The sequence below is a fragment of the Erythrolamprus reginae genome, chromosome 2, assembly GCF_031021105.1.
Source record: "Erythrolamprus reginae isolate rEryReg1 chromosome 2, rEryReg1.hap1, whole genome shotgun sequence".
Classification (NCBI taxonomy): domain Eukaryota; kingdom Metazoa; phylum Chordata; class Lepidosauria; order Squamata; family Dipsadidae; genus Erythrolamprus; species Erythrolamprus reginae.
Window position 1 is genome coordinate 329,395,230 of NC_091951.1, and position 20,255 is coordinate 329,415,484.

The window sequence follows — 20,255 nt, forward strand, 5'->3', positions numbered from 1 at the left end:
TTTATCCCAGGCATGCTTAAATTCAGTTACTGTGGATTTACCAACCACGTCTGCTGGAAGTTTGTTCCAAGCATCTACTACTCTTTCAATAAAATAATATTTTCTCACATTGCTTCTGATCTTGCCCCCAACTAATCTCAGATTGTGTCCCCTTGTTCTTGTGTTCACTTTCCTATTAAAAACATTTCCCTCCTGAACCTTATTTAACCCTTTGACATATTTAAATGTTTCGATCATGTCCCCCATTTCCCTTCTGTCCTCCAGACTGTACAGATTGAGTTCATTAAGTCTTTCCTGATAAGTTTTATGCTTTTTGTAGCCCATCTTTGGACCCGTTCAATTTTATCAGTAACTTTTTGTAGGTGAGGTCTCCAGAACTGAACACAGTATTCCAAATGTGGTCTCACCAGCGCTCTATACAGCGGGATCACAATCTCTCTCTTCCTTGCTTGTTATACCTCTAGCTATGCAGCCAAGCATTCTACTTGCTTTCCCTGCCGCCTAACCGCACTGTTCACCCATTTTGAGACTGTCAGAAATCACTACCCCTAAATCCTTCTATATGTAAATATAAACTGTACCTTTAGTACAGTTTATATTTACATGCCAACTCTAGGGAAAAAAAGAGTAGATGAGAAACTTGTGTCTCTACAAAACATCAAACCTTGGCTAAAACAGGGCTGGCTACTTTGAGTTTCAGCATGTTGTGGGAATCTAGCTGTGGTCTTATCCAAGAAGAAAATAACAATATGTCTTGCTAATCTAGATTTAGCATAATTGAGCCTAGCCAGCATGTTTACTGTAATGTTCTGCACCAACTGAAGACCCCATACCATAGAATGCACTGGACAATTTTTGATGCAAGAGGCAGATAGAACTGGCTTCAAAGCAGCACCTCTTTATTTGGCAACTATTTACAACCCAACAAAGGCTCTGTCTGACAGCCAGCCCTTTTATAGAGAGCTGCCAGACATTCCGGCCAATCAGCAGTCAGTATTTTCCCTCCAGAAAGGAGGACCTGACTGAAACCTATGTGCTTCAGTCTGAGAATGTAAGACAAGATATAAATATTTATTTATTTTATTTATTTATTTTGTCCAATGCACAATAATACACAATGAAGGTTATAGAGGTTATACTCGAGTAAAATATATTAGAGAAAGAATAGAAGTGAAAATTTAGGAATAGAATATATCAATTAGAGAATAGAAGGATATTATGAGAGTAGTATAATAGAATAGAATAAAAGAATAGTAGATACGATATATGAGATATAGGAAAGACAATAGGACAGGGGATGGGAGGTACGCTAGTGCACTTATGCCTGCCCCTTACTGACCTCTTAGGAATCTGGAGAGGTCAACTGTGGATAGTCTAAGGGAAAAATGTTGGGGGTTAGGGGATGACACCCCAGAGTCTGGTAATGAGTTCCATTATTACTTGAGAAATAAGTTGCAGTAGCCACTCTTAACTATTGGAGACATATAGGTTCCAGTGAGAACAGCGGGTCAATACATTTTGCCAAGTGAAATGAAATTCTGGTTTAATGTTCTTTTCAACACAAAGAGAATATGTTAAAGGGATTAAAGAGTCAGTACAGCTCTTGCTTTTCCTCCCCCAGTTCACAAAACTTGAAATTATGTTTAAGGACTTTGGGAACTAGTCTACTTTTGTGCTAAATTTTGGGTTATAAATTTACCTCTACCTGGAAATTGCAAATTAATGTGTCCTGGGAGCATGACTTCCATCAAAGGTATTTTTTTTCTTCCATTCTTTACTTGAAAAATGAGTTTTTAAAACCCTCACAGTTCAACACTGGCAGCTCCAAACAGATTAACTGCTTAGCTGTAGATCACTGCTCTTTCTTATATGTGATTTGGGAGAAATAATGAGCTTTTAACCATTGATTTATTTTTGTTTTGATGATGCAGTGCAAAACATTTTATGCTGAGCAAATAGACACATTTAAATAAATGCTTCCATTTGACTGATGGCTGATTCAATTCAAATTCCATTTGCACCATAAAAAGTCTTGTCTTGAATATATCCTTATGAATCACTTAAAAGAGGACAAAGCAACTGAAGGAAATAAAAATAAGTCTTAGTAAATGGGATTGGTGGTCCCCATTTACAACAGTCCTCCCTGTTTTGTTACTGGATTTATTGCAAAGATACATTTGCTCCTACATGTCAGACAGATCAAGGAGTTCTACATGACAGGATTCCATATTTATTACTTTTCTTCAAGGGAGACTGGAATACTTGCATTTGTAGAAGGTCATTACTGTTCATAAAAACACGATTACAGACTATGGTTGTTTCTTCCTATTATCTTTTTCCCTTAGTTTATGCTTGGAAGAATCAACAGAGCATTGATTCAGAGCAGTGTTTTTTAAACTGGGGAATTCTGGGAATTGAAGATCATACATCTTCAAGTTGTCAAGTTTGAAAAACACTGATTCAGAGAAATCCTACCTAGGAAATTGTTTAGTCTACGGAGAGGGGCAGCATATAAATCTAATAAATAAATGAATGAATGAATGAATGACTGAATGAATGAATGAATACATACCTACATACATACCTACATACCTACCTACATACATACATACATAATAATAATTATTATTTATTAGATTTGTTTGCCGCCCCTCTCTGTAGACTCGGGGCGGCTCACAACAATAACAAGACTATGTAAGAACAAATCTAATCATTTAAAAAACACTAAAAACTCCATTATTAAAAGCAAACATACACACAAACATACCATGTATAAACTGTATAGGCCCGGGGGAGATGTCTCAGTTCCCCCATGCCTGACGGCAGAGATGGATCTTAAGAACTTTACGAAAGGCAAGGAGGGTGGGGGCAGTTCTAATCTCCTGGGGGAGCTGGTTCCAGAGGGTCGGGGCCGCTACAGAGAAGGCTCTTCTCCTGGGTCCCGCCAAACGACATTGTTTAGTCGACGGGACCCAGAGAAGGCCAACTCTGTGGGACCTAACCGGTTGCTGGGATTTGTGCGGCAGAAGGCGGTCCCGGAGATGTTCTGGTCCGATGCCATGTGCCGCATGCATGCATAAACAAACAAACAAACAAACAAATGCCAGAATTGCATCTCTTTGTCCAGTCATTTATCAAAAGCCTACTGGGTGGCCTTGCTAATGTAGTTCATGGGAAGTAAAGAAGGCAACCAGTGAAGGGCTGCTAAAATGTTTACTACCACACTGTGGGTGTGGCTTATTGTGTGGCCATGGCTTAAAGGTCATGTGAGTGGGTGGGAGTGGCTTACTGACAAGATAAGTTTTCAAATAGGTTCTTGGACTCTTTTTCAGTTGATTAAGTCACATTATTAGAATAGCCACAAAAAGGACAAATGATAGACAGCATTCTTTGTTGAGGAACATTTTAAGGTTTTGAACTGAACCCACAAGGTTCAGTATGATAACAGATTAGGAAAGTAGCTCAATTTTCTTTAATTGCTATAAAAGTTCAGTTCTTGATAATGATTAAAATGATTAAAGGGTTTATGGGTAAAACATACAATTTAATTATTTCCTATTTTAAAAGTAATTAAGGATCATGCTACCTGTAAGGTACTAGAGTAGGAAGGACAATTTAAAAAAACCTATTAGGTATTTAATAAATAGTGCATAAACCTACTATCCCCACTCCTCCCCCATCCCTGGAGGTAACTAGATTTCTCAATGGTGTATTCCATTCTACAGATTGTCCTTTACAAGGTTAAAGCACAATTATTCCAGTATACTTTCAGCCTTTGCTTCATTTGGTCACCACTGATTATAAGGTTTTCATTCTTTTCTACTGCATTTACAATTTGCCTTGCTGTTCCAACCCAAAGTCCCCATAGAATTGATATAGCCTATAAATATCGTCAATATCCAATATTTGAAATGCTAGCTCTTGTGGAATAAAATATAAATAATATAGCCAGGTGGAATGGCTTGCATATAACTTGATAAAATGAAATGGAATAAAGGTTGGAATGAAATAGCCTGTTCTCTGTTTTATTTCTTTTCTTGTTACTTGTTGAAAGTAATTGCATGGCATAAATTATTTCAAGTGGTTTTCAGACTAGGCTGGATCAGAAAATATGCTTTTTATGTGGAAAGCAATGTTTTTATGCATGAGTTTGGGTGCATGTGTTCAGAATCCCAGATAGTGCTGAGTTCTAAGAGAATGTCATTCAACCTTTTCTTCAGTCCAAGAGTGTATTTGTTGCTAGATGCCCTCACCAGAGGAAAGATTTTTAGACCTTACTATAAGGCAACTTCTAGCAACTTTTGTCAGTAATCTCAGTGATGAAGGATGCTGAGAATTTAGGTTTGGTGACATAGCATGGATGTTTGTTTGGTCTTATCCTCAGCTCTTGAGGCACTTAGATTGGGAGACAGGATGGAAGCTTCCCCGCCATGGAAGTAAATGAAGCATAGAGCCATGAGCAGAGCCACGAGAGATATTAAAATTGAAGCAGAATCTGGCATAATGAAAATATCCGTCTTGTTGGAGGTTTTTTTGGGGGGGGGGGAAATGAGAAGCAAAATTTCATTTGCTGTCAGTGATCCACATTTATTTTCCCCTGGAGGTAGCCTGGTATCCTATTCTAGATTTTGTCTCGAAGATCTCAGATAAAACTTGGCTGCAATCAAGACTAATTCCCAAGAGCTCAGCAGCTCAGCAAGATTCATACAGCCAGGCTCAGTGCATGATGTACAAGCAATTCCCCTTGCTTCCCCTCTCTTCTCTTCTCAAGAAAAATGCTCATTCTTCTATTTCAGGGGTGTCAAACCAAGGGTGAAAACTATTTACCTTCCTTACCAGTTTGGAAGCGTGCGATTTGCATGCACACACTTTTTTACCCTCTGCACATGCGCAGAATGCTTTGCGCATGTACAGAGGTTAAAAATAGAAAGTGGTTACATCTGGGCAGCTGGACGGAGCCTTGACTGCCACCACTACTGGTTCTCTGAACCACAGGACAGCCACCACAACTGATATGCCCAAACCGGGCCAAACTGGTAGCATTTCACTCCTGTGTGAATCTCAATTTCATTGAGGGCTGAATCAGAGTTGGGTTTGACCTTGGGGGGCTCGGGTGGTGGGCAAGGCCAGCTCAAAGTCAATCATGTCAGGGGAACCTATGGTGGCCATGTGCTAAAGCAGGACCCAGACACTCACTCAGTCTTGTTATAACCTTCCTTCCTTCCTTCCTTCCTTCCTTCCTTCCTTCCTTCCTTCCTTCCTTCCTTCCTTCCTTCCATAATAATAATAAATTTATTGTCATTGTCAAGCAACTAATTGTCATTGGCAACGAAAGTCGTGTGGCACCCAGAGACCAGTACCACCATACATAAAATCAGAATAGGTAAATTTAAAGATAGAATAAAAATAGAATAAAAAATAGAATAAAGTGTCCCACCCACTACAAAATTCCCCACCCTAAACCATTCAATCATCTACATGACAAACCGAGTCCTTCCTTCTTTCCTTCCTTCCTCCCTCCCTCCCTCCCTCCCTTCCTTCTCCTTTCCTCTTCCTTTCCTCTTCCTTTATTTTTCTTTCCTCTTTCCCTTTCTCCTTTCCTGTTTCTTCTTCAAGGCTCACATGCAAAATGTGAAACATTTCATTTTGTTTTGTTTTTAGTTTGATTTGCTAGCCCTCTGCCAGAGAAAACGGAGCTTGGTTGGGGGTGTGCAGCTCCCGAGCACCATTTTTGCTAGCAGTGGCCCATGGGCCAATCCTTTGCTGTTTCCAGGGTGGCCCTATGGGCTGGATCTAAGCACCCTGCAGGCCCGCCCACCTTGTGTTTGACACCCCTGTTCTATTTCCTTCGGCAAACAGATGCTCTTTTGTCTTACCAAAGAGAGGAAAACAGGAGGGGGGCATGATGATGTGCCCAGGAGAGAGAAGTGGGGCTGAACCTTCATTTTAGAATAGCATAGAATAGAATAGAACAGAACAGAATTTGACTGAGATAATGCTTTTTACCCTCTTCAGAGTAAGTACATAATTCTACATCTTCCTCATTCTTTGGCATATTCTCTTTCTAAAACAGGAGAGCATCTATTCTTGCCAAGATATTGAGATATTTTATTTTTTCCATATTCAGCTGGTGTGCTAGTATTCTCTCCTGCTAATGCATCGTGGGTGTATGTTTTCATATATGATAGTTGTAAGCTGCTAACATTTAAATGTGTTGCGCTTTAATTCTAAACATTTCCAGCCAGCATGCTTGAAGGTTGATGACCCTCTACAACTTTGTAGTCATTGTGCATTCTTAATGTGCTGTGCATGGTCCACGTTTGATAGATTTATCAGGCACTTACTTGATTCTGAACAACTGAGTAAAAGAATGGATAAATTGCAGGATAGTACCAATATTATACACTATTCATAGATCTTGTTCTGTCAGACTGGAGGTAGCAGCAGTATATTCCTTCTGTTTACCTGCAGCACTAATTTAGGATCTCAGCAAAGCCATCTGTTGCTCAGATGTTGTAGTGAATAACTACTTGTTGCCTCAGACGTTTATAATTAATTCATTTTAAACAAGCGCTGGGGTTATGCACTTTGGTGTATCATTTGCTTCTTTCATTCACACTGAAGGATATCATATACTTCCTGCATAACTAATGGATCAAACAAGAGCTAGTCTATCTCACCTAGGATTTATGAAAAATCAAATAATTGTTGGTTCTGAGCAGGGGTGGGCTACTGCCCAGACGGGGTGTTGTGGTTGGTTCTGGCCCAGGGAATGGGGAGGTGGATGCAGGGGAAAATTCAACATGTCACAGGCCTGTGTTATTGCCGACAGAATCAGTTCAGAGTTTAGTTTCCTTGGACGAAGAAGAAAGTGGGAGTGACTCGGCAGAGGAGGGCTTGGCACACAGCCCAGGCAGTCAATCTCCCTTATCTTCCATTGATTCAGATGATGACGTTTTGGACCCACGCAAGCACAGAATTATGCGTAGAAGAGACAAGTAAGAACATATTACGGGAAATAAGGGAGGCCACTTGTGTTTGGGTGGGGCTCCAGTAATTAGGGCTGCTGCTATAAATAGCAGCATGTGGGTTTGGCCACTGTGGAAGAATATCTGATTGGAGTTGGTCAGGAATCCTGTGTCTTCTGGACTTTGTTGCCTTTTCACGCCTTGGAAAACAAAGCAGAGCAACGTGTGTGTGTGTGTCTCACTTCATTGGAAGAAGAAGGGGTGTGAAGTTTCTTCACAGCTGCTAGCTAAGTACTTAATGACTGCTTAAGGGTAATTGTACATACTACCCCGTTGTTTTGGGACTAGTGCTCTTTGCCATACAAAAATAGTGCTTTGTTTATTTTGCATTTTGTGATAAAGAACATTGTTTTTGAATTTTCAAACATGTGTGTGTCTGAAATTTGTATCCTTGAATTTTCGGGAGGCTCCTATCAGAGAGCCCGACAGAACATGGGAGAGAATGCAGTGGGGTAGCAAAAATGGAGCTCCACCCCAGAGCACCCAATTTGCACTGAAAGATATTGAAAGAAAATGCAGGGCGTCCTGCATAAGCCTCGCTCACAGTGTGGTAGTAAAAACTTTGGTAGCCCTTCACTGGTGCTGAGTCATAGTCTGTGCCAGAACTGAGGAGAGTTTCTGCACCATTATGATTTGAGAACATGAAGTAGTAACCAACAAATCAATTTTGACATTTTTCCCCATCTAGCCAATTTTCTCTATTAATATTATTCCTTGTTCTGCAAATTTTTCATATGGTGCCAAGTAATTGACCTCATTAGTTTATTAATTCCTTACTTCATTGTGTGCATGTCTGAAAGTTTAAGATGGTATAGAAGTATTACTTTTTCCAATATTATTTTCACAACAACACTGGAGAATGAAAAAGAGAAAGAGGGAAAGAGAGAGGGGGGGAGGGACACACACACACAGAGAGAGAGAGAGAGAGAGAGCGAGCGACTGCTAGAATCTTATATGTATATTACACATCCATTCATGCCTGATATAATCAAAGAAAATATTGTTATCTGTATTACAACTGTCTTTTAAAATATTCATATTTACAGTACCTTCTTTTAACCACAAATAGAAACATAGAAACATAGAAGACTGACGGCAGAAAAAGACCTCATGGTCCATCTAGTCTGCCCTTATACTATTTCCTGTATTTTATCTTACAATGGATATATGTTTATCCCAGGCATGTTTAAATTCAGTTACTGTGGATTTACCAACCACGTCTGCTGGAAGTTTGTTCCAAGGATCTACTACTCTTTCAGTAAAATAATATTTTCTCATGTTGCTTTTGATCTTTCCCCCAACTAACTTCAGATTGTGTCCCCTTGTTCTTGTGTTCACTTTCCTATTAAAAACACTTCCCTCCTGAACCTTATTTAACCCTTTAACATATTTAAATGCTGTTTTTATTTCTTCTATTAACTATGAATTACAGACTTTCCCACTAATCTACCTGAATATGAAAAAGTTAAGTCAATTGTTCTGCTATTTGAATTTCAGCACATTTTCATGGAATAGTTAGATGAGCTTGATGACTGAGTAGATGATACCACTTATGGGTGTTTCAAATCTTGCTGATTTTGTTTCAAATTATTCTTTTGTATTATCTTTAGGATCTCACGATTCATTTAGCTTCTATATTGACGAGGCCTCTCCAGTGGGACCTGAGCAGCCGGAAACTGTCCAGAATTTTGTTTCTGTGTTTGGAACTGTGGCTAAAAAGCTGATGAGGAAATGGCTTGCAACACAGACGATGAATTTTACAAGCCAACTTGGAGCAGGGATACGGTATTTCGACCTTCGGATCTCCACAAAGCCCAGAGACCCTGATAATGAACTCTACTTCGCTCATGGTTTATTCAGTGCCAAAGTCAATGAGGGCCTGGAGGAGATCAGTGCCTTTCTCATTGACCACCATAAAGAGGTGGTCTTGTTGGACTTCAACCATTTTTATGGAATGCAGAAATGCCACCATGAAAAACTGGTTCAAATGCTCAAAGACACATTTGGGAATAAAATGTGCCCAGCCATCTTTGCCCATGAAGTCTCTCTCCAATACCTGTGGGAGAAGGATTATCAAGTTTTGGTGTTTTATCACAGTCCAGTGGCTTTAGAGGTCCCATTTCTATGGCCAGGACAGATGATGCCAGCTCCATGGGCAAACACAACCGACCCAGAAAAATTGATCCAATTTCTCCAGGCATCAGTCATTGACCGAAGGAAGAAAGGCTCTTTTTTTATATCTCAGGTGGTCTTGACTCCAAAGGCTAGCACGGTGGTCAAGGGGGTCACCAGTGGTCTTAGAGAAACAATCACAGAAAGGTGAGTACCTGCCCAAATACTGAGATATCAGATTGATGATAGTTTGTCTCTTTACTTCTGTAAGCTTCTCTTACTAAAGGCATAACATCTATTATTAATAATTGCAAAAAATGTTAAAATATTCACCCAGAAATCCTGCACTCATCTTAACAAAAGAACAATATTAAGCGCTTCCCAACTTTGAATTCTTTAACAATGGGTGGAAGAAGGAATGCCTTGCCACCTTGCCAAGTTCCTATCATTGTGGCACATTATATCTCCAAGGAAATATAATGACCATGCCCTATGCAAACTGCCAGCAATCAAAAGTTGGCCTCACATGCTATGGGGCTATGGGGCTTGGGAGGTTGAATAGCTAATTAATGACTCAACTTTGGTTCCAGAGGAAACTTTGCAAAGAAACTTTTGCACATTTTATCTGGAAATGTATGGTGAATTGATTTCCATTGGTGGGAATGCTGATCTTCTGTCTCCCTTTCTTATCCTCTCAATTTGTCCCAAGGATGCCTTTTAATGGTTCCACTGAATAGTTGGCTTTCCCTTCTTTTTCCCTGCCAGGAAAATAAATTTTGGGAAGGAAAGATGAGAGAAGGAATCTTTAGCCAAGTTCCATAATCCTTCAGTGTAAATAAGAGAAAGGAATAGATTGGACAACCACTGTCTGAAATGATACAGGGTTTTCTGTCTGAGGAGGGGGTTGGACTAGAAGATCTCCAAGACCCACTTCCAAACTCTGTTATTCTGTTCTGTTCTGATATTGGATATTGCATAACTGAATGTGAATGAATATTATATATGTTTGTCATTGCAACCTGCTAGAATATTAAGTATGAGCCATTGCATTTAAATTTTCTGTCCTCTGTATAATTTGACAATATTAAGTTTTAGTAAACTGAGTAAAATGTAAATATGAAGAGGATCTCCCAAAGTTGTGATTTGTGTTGGATTGTGTAGAAAATTTGTTTCTCAGGCACTTAAGAAGATTCCACTTTATGGAGGAGTATTAGGAGGAGCAATTGTAGGGTCTCCTGCACCAGTAGGGGTTTGGACTAGATGACCTGCAAGGTCCCTTCCAACTCTAAAAATAAATAAATAAATTGCAATAGAAACAGAGCTCATATTGTCCCAGCCACGGATCCTTTGTACATGATGAAAAATGGAGTCTTGCAAATTTTAGAACAGTGAAGATATTAAGATTTCTCTTAGTATGCTGGTCCATAAGCGAGAAATATAGCTTTCAAAATTCCTCCTTCTTGGGCTCGTACACACAGAGCAAACATGAGTAGATGAGAAGCAGCCAAGTTAAATGCTAGAAGACTTGGCTGAACTTTTCTGTCAGTTCTGTGGGCGTGTCTTGATGGGCATAGCTTGATGGGGTGGTACCGCTCCACCTTGCCATGAGTGATGTCAAATTGGCCATGCCATGCCCACTCAATCACATGACCAACCCCCGCCAAGCCTTGCCCACTGAACCGGTAGGGAAAACTTTGAATGCAATCCCTAGGCAGGATGTACAGGCATGCAAGATAAGGATGCTTTTCTTCAATCATTCTGCATATGGAAAATATGAACAGCGGCTGTACATGACTCATCAGAAAACCTTTGATCTGTTTAGCTGTAGTTGTTATATCAAGGGTCTGCCTTCTAAGTACATGTGTGTTTACCAAATACAATTTGTAATATTGCTCAATCCTTATTACCATATGTGCTCAAGATTTTTACATTTATTTTTTGAAATGATGCTAGGTTTTTGTGGAATTTAGACCAGTTCGTTAAGAGGACTGTACCAATTCATTAAGAACAAAATTGTATGAAGAACTGTGAATTTCATAACTCTTGCTGCCTTAGCATGTAACAGTAAACCAGGATTTGTTTATTCGTGCTTTGTTGAATAAGCCATAATGGTCAGATTCTTACATAATACTACGTCTTAATATAAGAGTTCACAATCATTAATTATATATAGCTTAGAAGTATATGTAAATTATATTCAGCATTATATTCATAGATGAACTAACCCATTCTCATTCTTAAAGCACAGTCACTGTGCTTAAAGTCACACATACTTCAATGGGTCTGTTCTTTAGAAGGGTGTGGAAACCTTGCCTAATATTCCTCATTAATCTGGAACCTAGAAGTCACTAGAAATCTTAGTAATAAAACAAACTGATCAACTGTCCAATAGTGAACCGTTTTCTTTTTTAAAATAATAATCTACTGAAGTTGCTTATTTGTTTGTATGTACAGTATGTATATTTGTGTGTGTGTGTGTGTGTGTGTGTGTGTGTGTAACATGTTTTAGCTGAATTTGAAAATTAAGGGAGGCTAGGATAAATCTATTTTGGCATTCTCCTTGCCTCATCAGCTAGCCATAGCCTCACTGGGATTTGAACTAGCAGCCTTTGCGTTGCAAGGCAGAGAATTAACCCCTAGGCTACAGTATCCAATCCCTTCAGCTTTGTACCAGGGAAGTGTTATGTTTTTTCTGTTGAATTACTCTGGTATACCCAAATATGGGAGGAGCTTAATGCTTCCTTTTGCCTCTTGGCCCAACCCAGGGCCCTTTCCAAGGCAGTTAATTAATTAATTAATTCATAGCTGACACACTATATTCTGTATGTGTAACATGTTTTAGCTGAATTTGAAAATTAAGGGAGACTAGGATAGATCTATTTCAGCCTTGTTCTGGACTCATCCGTTAGCCATACCCTCACTGGGATTTGCAAGACAGAGAATTAACCTCTAGGCTACATAATTGGGTATACCAGGGTGATTCGCTGGTGCTTTTGTCCTTGTGATAGGGCGAACACCCGTGGAAATCTATGAAAACACACATACACACACGTGTGTGTGTGTGTGTGTGCAACATGTTTTTGCTAAATTTGAAAATTAAGGGAGACTAGGAGATATATATATATATATATATATATATATATATATATATATATATATATATATATATGTCACATGTTTAAGCTGAATTTGAAAATTAAGGGAGACTAGGATAGATCTATTTCGGCCTTATTTTGGCCTCATCAGCTAGCCATACCCACTGGGACTTGAACCTGCAACCTTTGCCTTGTAAGGCAGAGAATTATCCTCTAGGCTACAGTATCCAATCCCTTCAGCTCTGTACCAGGGAAGGGTTACATTTTGTGTCGAATCACCCTGGTATATTGAAGGAACATCACAGCTCCTTTTTTGCCTCCTTTTTTGTTTATATCATGTATGTGTGTGTGTGTATGTGTGATTGTGTGATTTTTTGTCGGAAAAAAATCACACATAACCCTTCCCTGGAACAAGCTGATACAGGAGGCGAGCCTGTAGCCTGTTGGCTAAGGCCACTGCCTTTTGGCTAAGCCTCTGGTTCAGATCCCAGTAAGGGTATTGGCTACCTGATGAGGGCAAATAAACCTGAAATAGATCTATAGTAGTCTCCCTTCCTTTTCATTATCAGCAAAAATATGTTACCACACACACACACACACACACACACACACACACACAGAAGGCCCTTTCCCTAGGCCCTGCCAGTCAGCACTTCTTGGCTGAGGGGACTTAAAGAAGGCTGGCCCTGTGGGATCTGACTGGCCACTGGGATACATGAGGCAGGAGAAGCACTTAAAGGAAGGCAGATTGCTTGTGTATCTTTTTTTAAAATTCCTTCTGTTCAACTGTGTCCTCAATTGTCACTCAGAGATTGCCTGGATGAATCCCTGCAGTTTTCTTGGCAAGTTTTTCAGAAGTGATTGGCCATTGCTTCCTTCCTAACTGCTGAGAGATGACGACTAGCCGAAGGTCACCCAGCTGGCTTTGTGCTAAGGCAGGACTAGGTTTCCTGGTTTCCAGCCAAATGCCTTAACCACCACACCTGACAGGCTCTTGCCTGTATATCAGGGGTCCCCAAACTTGGCAACTTGTGGACTTCAACACCCAGAAGTTTCTAGCTGGCTGGAGGATTCTGGGAGTTGAAGTTCACAAGTCTAAAAATTGGCAAGTTTGAAAACCTCTGCTGCAGCTGAACATCTCATAAATTAAAATTGTTTGTAAAACATATGAACTAGAAAAAAAGTCCCCCCCCGGCAATCTAGAAATATGACATCTCATTATTATTATTATTATTATTATTATTATTATTATTATTATTATTATTCTTTGTCCAATATACAATACATATGAAAGAGAATAGACATTAAGTAATATATATAATGATAGAAAGTAAGAAAGAAGAGAAGTAGGAGGAAAGGAGAGAAAGAAGATTGGACAGGGGACGATAGGCACATCAGTGCACTTATGTACCCCCCTTACTGGCCTCTTAGGAACCTGGAGAGGTCAGTTGTGGAGAGTCTTAGGGAGAAATGTTGGGGGCTGGGGGCTGACACCACTGAGTCTGGCAATGAGTTCCACGCTTCGACAACTCGATTGTTAAAGTCATATTTTTTACAGTCAAGTTTGGAGCGGTTGATGTTAAGTTTGAATCTGTTGCGTGCTCTTGTGTTGTTGCGGTTGAAGCTGAAGTAGTTGTTGACCGGAAGGACTTTGCAGCATATGATCTTGTGGGCAATACTTAAATTAATAAAGGACTTCCCTAGAAATCTTCTTTTATATTAAATTTAGAATTGGATGCAGGACATTCTTTAAATCTGATTCTGGACGCTACTTTCTAGCCTTTTCTCATTATTCTTATTTCTTCAGATACCAAAAATATTAGGATGGAGAAGTAAAGTCACTATTTTAGAGCATTTGGTTTATGCATACTACTTGTTTATTAGATTTTTATTCCATTTTTATTATTTACAAGTAACTCAAGACAGCAAACATACATAATGATCCTCCTATTTTCCCCACAACAACAGCTTTGCAAGATGAGTTGGGCTGAGAGAGGGTCACTGGCTGGATTTCATGCCTAAAATGGGTCTAGAATTCCCAGCCTCCTGGTTTCACAACCAGCACCTTAACCACTAGACCAAACTGTCTCTCTTTCTTTCTTTGCTGTTTTTGTTTAGTGTTTCCGCTTATTGAAAAACATACCTTTTCTGATGGGACAGCTGCTACCAGTTTTATAAAATGTAATATACTGCATCTCCATTTTATGTACGTGCAAATCTATGCAGATTTAACAATCGCATTAAGATTGCATTGTATTGCATCGTATCCCTCATGCTCCATTGCTTATGTCTATTCAATTATTGTGCAAGTGACAAGTTATTGTTTTTATTTTCACACTGTTGATACATTGTTATAGAAACATAGAAACATAGAAGACTGACGGCAGAAAAAGACCTCATGATCCATCTAGTCTGCCCTTATACTATTTTCTGTATTTTATCTTAGGATGGATCTATGTTTATCCCAGGCATGTTTAAATTCAGTTACTGTGGATTTATCAACCACGTCTGCTGGAAGTTTGCTGCTTTTGATCTTTCCCCCAACTAACTTCAGATTGTGTCCCCTTGTTCTTGTGTTCACTTTCCTATTAAAAACACTTCCCTCCTGGACCTTATTTAACCCTTTGACATATTTAAATGTTTCGATCATGTCCCCCCTTTTCCTTCTGTCCTCCAGACTATACAGATTGAGTTCATTAAGACTTTCCTGATACGTTTTATGTTTAAGACCTTCCACCATGTATTATGATAGACACATGCAATTACTAGGAATAACCATATTGATAAGTAAATAAATAAATGGAGGCTAAAGAAGCAGCGTGGCCGTCTCAATTTTGATACTTATTGATACTCAATTTTGATTCTTATTTGGCAGGCTGAGGTACAGAGGCAGTCCTGGAACTAACAAAGTTCCAGGGCCGGGCAGGGGATAAAATGGAATTGCCCCAGGGTGGAAGGTATTGCCACTCTCGATTGGCCTTTTTAGCCACACTGTTTTAGCAGCTCTTTCCAGAGCACAATATCATAGTCTTTCAATACTATTTCAAATCCTTCCAAGTTTTCAAGGCTTTGATCTAAAACCATAGGAAAAGTATCCCAAAAGCACTCACTAAGCATGTTGTTTTTGGGGACAAGTTATAACTCTACAAAAGTGTTGAGATGCCTACCTACTCTAAATTAAAAAATGGAAATCTAATGTAGTTTTTGTGGGATTGAAGTGCTATCTAAAATAGAGATTCCAAAGGATGGCAGTGATGTTGATATGTTGTTATACATTGACAGACACATGCAATTTCTAGGAATAGCGATATAGTTAAGTAGTTATATAATTAAGAAAATAAATAAATACAATAACTGGAGATACTTGCAGGTAAATGGGCACAGGACGGCACAAGAAATCATTAATTACCTTAGATATGATAAAAATACACCCATTTCTTTAAGTGGACAATTGTTCTAATAGGGACTGTATTTGCCATGAGTAGTTTTCATCATCCATAAATGCATTAATATTGCATTAATTTGAATTAGGTACCCAGAGACCAGAAATATAGGCAGCCAGCCTTAAGATCTTTACAGAAAGCTTCTCCATTGTCAGGCAGCATAAGCCCATAACAAAGCCTTGTGCGATGATGCTGTGTGTTGACGCACAAGCATAGTCCCACCTGCCAGAACTCTGTTTCTCTAATGCAGATGGAATTAGCAGTTCCTCTTTTCTTCCTGGAAGAAAAATGGATGTACTCTACCACCACCTCACCCCTTTGAGTACCACGTCAAAAGCACAATGCAGGAATCTCAGTGTAATCAAGGAAAAAGGAAGTGAATTTTCAGTTTACTCCTCTACAATACAGCTCCATGGCCAATACACTATATTGTATCCCTCACATTTGACAAAGAATGACTGACAGGTTTGAGACAGGCACCTGCATTTTTCCTTCCCTTTCTTAACTTCCATAACAAATATGGAGAAATCACAGTCTTAACTGATTTGGTAATGCAGTACTTTTATGATTCTTTACCACTCTTGAAACCCATCTCTTCAAACAGTGAGGCCAGGACTCAAAAATAAGAATACAATGTTCCCTAGATTTTCGCGGGTTCGAACTTCGCAAAACGTCTATACCACGTTTTTTCAAAAATATTAATTAAAAAATACTTTGCGGTTTTTCCCCCCTATACCACGGTTTTTCCCGCCCGATGACATCATATGTCATTGCCAAACTTTCATCTGCCTTTAAAAAACATTTTTTTTAAATAAACTTTAATAAATAAACATGGTGAGTAATAATCTAAATGGTTGCTAAGGGAATGGGAAATTGCAATTTAGGGTTTTAAAGTGTTAAGGGAAGGCTTTGGATACTGTTCATAGCCAAAAATAGTGTATTTAATTCCGCATCTCTACTTCGCGGAAATTCGACTTTTGCAGGCGGTCTCGGAACGCATCCCCCGCGAAAATCGAGGGAACACTGTACTGTTTTTTTTTTTAAAAAAAAAACAGGCCAAATATCACATATAGAATTTCATAAGACCTTGGTGTTCTTGTCAATATCTTATGAAATATTGGCAAAAACATTAAAATTCCAGGCAAAAAAGCTCCTTTTGAAAATGATTGGTTGGGAGATCTGATGCGTGTAGATTTTCAATTCTTCAGCTAACTATGACTTGTATAATGTTATATAAAAGCTCAGAATTAATTCAAGAAATAATACATTATTTATGGAGTAGGGCAAAAAAATAAGAAAGGCACCTTCTAATTTGAAATAAATGAAGGCCTAAGAAAGACTTCTGCTAATTGTTTGAAATGAATTAAATTCCATTAATGCGTACTCTGCCTTTCAGCTTATGAAGCCATCAAGATGACCTATAACAATTATTGCAGAACATAAAACAGTAAAATCAATGCAAGGTAAAACAGAATTAAAGTAAAGTGTAGTTGTAATCATTCAACCGTCAGTTAGTGACAGATTCTGAGGCGGATAAACTAGGCCAGCATTCTTGCCAGCTGAATCAGAGAGTGAGAGTGAGGAAGAGCTGGAACCTAAGGAACCTCCAGAGACTGTAGAAGCCCCAATGATAGTTCCCCTTGACTCAGAGGGGATAAGGACATGGAGGATCAGGAACCCCTATTAGATGCCCGGGTCAGAAGTTTAGAAGCAGACAGGAAAAGCTTTATGGGAAAAAATTCAGATAGTGAGTCTATGAAAGAAGTCTAGTCATTTATAGCTCTGGGGAACAGTGACCACACCCAGACAGTATAAAAGGAGGATTTCTGGGAGAAAGAGGCATTGCTAGAACTGGAGTTACAGAAATGCTTTGCTGGCAAACTGTGGCTTTCTCTTTAAGATCAGCACACAGAGACGAGCTGTTTGTGAAGCTCCGAAAATTAATGGGGTATGTTTTGATAACACATGTAACACACTGTGGAATGTTCTAATTAGCCTGGGCTCCAGGCCTGCAGTCCGTTATCTTTTGACTCTTGACCGTGAACATTGCCAGCAGAAATTATAAGAAGGACTATGCTTTGTAACTTTCATTTCTAAAATACAATTTTGTTCTGGTTTGAACTTTTTGCAGTCGGTGGTTCTTTGTTCCGATCCATTCAGGTCCAAAGCAGAACAGATACCATAGTCTTTCAAAACTGAACGTTGCCAATGGTGATAATTATTGGAGAAGGGTAACCAAGCATGGTTTTCTGGGCAAAGCATTTCATGACTTGAAAGCCATGCAAGAGAAGACACTTTCCCATGGTGAGAATAGAGATTTTGCAGTATCCTTCCCCCAGGATTGCTAAGACAAGGGCATTGTCGATGATCTTACCTAAAAATGGAATACCTGAGAATTGCCTATATAAAAATCTTAATCTAAAACGTTAGAAATAACTGTATTGTTTGTTCAAGTGTTATATGTTTATAGGTATGTTCATTTTCTTTTTTTCTTTTCTTTTTCCATTATTTTAATGTATATACAATATTTAATAAAGATTTTTTTAAAGAAATAACTGTATTGAAACAACACAGTAAAACAAGGCTTGTCTGACCGACTCAAGGTTGACTCATCCTTCCATCCTTCCAAGGTCGGTAAAATCAGGACCCAGATTGTTGAAGGCCATATGCCCACTCTGTAAACCATTTAGAGAGGGCTGTAAAGCACTATGAAGTGGCTTATATAAGTCTAAGTGCTATTGCTAAATTAACAAATTCCACCTTTTGTTGCATAAAATGCAGTTGGTTGAATTCATAGCAGTCCCTCAATACTGGAAGGGCTGTCACAGGAAAAAGGGCATTGGCTTATTTTACAAAGAACCATGGTTATGATAAAACAGGTGTTGAAAAGAAAGAATGATAAATAAGAAGATTTAAAAAGGCAAAGAATATGGCATAATTATTAAATGGCAAGAGAAAGAATATATATTTTGGTAAATTAAGCCAATAGCGGTTAATTTGGGGACAAAATTAGATTTATTCCCTCCCGCCCTTTAAAAGCAATATAATTACAGAAAAATATAGCTGAAATAAATTGTTTTACATATAAAGAATATACAAATGATTGATTAAAATGTACATGTATGCACTTAATGTAATACTTAACATTTGAAGGTATATGAAATTATGTTAATTTTTTTTAAAAAAAAATGCAAAAAAAAAAAAAAGAATCTGTAGACTTGAAGTTTGAACAAGGCTTCTTGTCACGGCCAGAGATTGGCTAATTTAAAGATATTTCATAAGTTTCTTGGCTAAATTCAAGCCATAGTCAAGAAACTACTTGTATAAGTTTAGGGCATCTTAGCTTTGTGTACAGCTTTAATAATAGCAAAAGATGGGTAAGCCAATTAATGTCAATTCATATAAAACCAGAAAGCTAGCATAGTGGGTACTGATTTGTCATAAGTATCTTATCCATTCAGACTTTCCATTAAACCACACAAGCAGAGAGAGAGATAGAGAGAGATTCAGTGCTACTACAGATAGAATATCAACCACAAATATGCACAGGCTATCATAATCCCTCTCATTGTCATGTCAGCCATAATGTCAGCAGGCATGTTATTAAAATAATCTTCCAACTTTGCTTCATTGCATCCATGTCTCCTATGCAGAGTTGCTGATACGATATCTTCAGACCTGGCTGTTCTGGTTTCATTTTTTCCTTTCAATGAAAAACAAATAATATAAGGTCTCACTGAAATTTTGAGAGGCTAAACCCACTGAAATGAAACCAAAGCACTGTTTAAGTTTTTTCCCCCATGGAAAAAATCTGTGAGCTGTTTTATTTCAAGCAGCAGTATCTAATAACGTTCCCATTTTTTCGGATTGGTTTTTGTTGTTTCTTTAAGAGCTGTCAGTTTTGTTACAGGCAGTCCTCGACTTACAACCTACAGTGAGCTCAAATATTCTGTTGCAACGTGAGAAAGTTGTTAAGTGAGTTTTGCCCCATTTTATGACCTTTCTTGCCACAGTTACGTGAATCACTGCAGCTGCTAAGTAGTAACACGTTTGTGTTACTGTTGTCTTAAGTGAACCTGGCTTCCCCATTGACTCTGAATTGTCAGAAAGATGCAAAAAGTAATCACAAGACCCTGGGACACTGCAACAGTCATAAATATAAGTCAGTGACCAATATAAGTTTTGATTAAGTGACTATGGGGATGCTGGCAATGGTCATAAGTGTGAACAATGGTCATAAGTCATTTTTTTCTGTGTCGTTATAACTTTGAAAAGTCACTGAGCAAACTGTTGTAGAATAGAATGGAATGGAATAGAATAGAATTCTTTATTGGCCAAGTGAGATTGGACACACAAGGAATTTGTCTTTGGTGCATTTGCTATCAGTGTACACAAAAGAAAATATACATTTGTCAAGAATCATGAGGTACAACACTTAATGATTGTCATAGGGGTCAAATAAACAATGAGGAAACAATCAATATTAATAAAAATCTTAAGGATGCAAGCAACAAGTTACAATCATTTAGTCATAAGTAGGAGGAAATGGATGATAGGGATGATGAGAAAAAACTAGT

At 38.6% G+C, this 20,255-nt stretch overlaps 1 protein-coding gene across 2 annotated transcripts in view; it reads left to right on the forward strand.

The window, feature by feature from the left end:
• Positions 1-20,255, forward strand: part of PLCXD3 (phosphatidylinositol specific phospholipase C X domain containing 3) — a 116,634-nt gene that overhangs the window by 74,179 nt on the left and 22,200 nt on the right. For both annotated transcript variants that reach the window (XM_070743400.1, XM_070743401.1), the window contains exon 2: positions 8,639-9,347. In XM_070743400.1, coding sequence (XP_070599501.1) covers positions 8,639-9,347 — 709 coding nt within the window. The remainder of the gene's footprint in view (positions 1-8,638; positions 9,348-20,255) is intronic.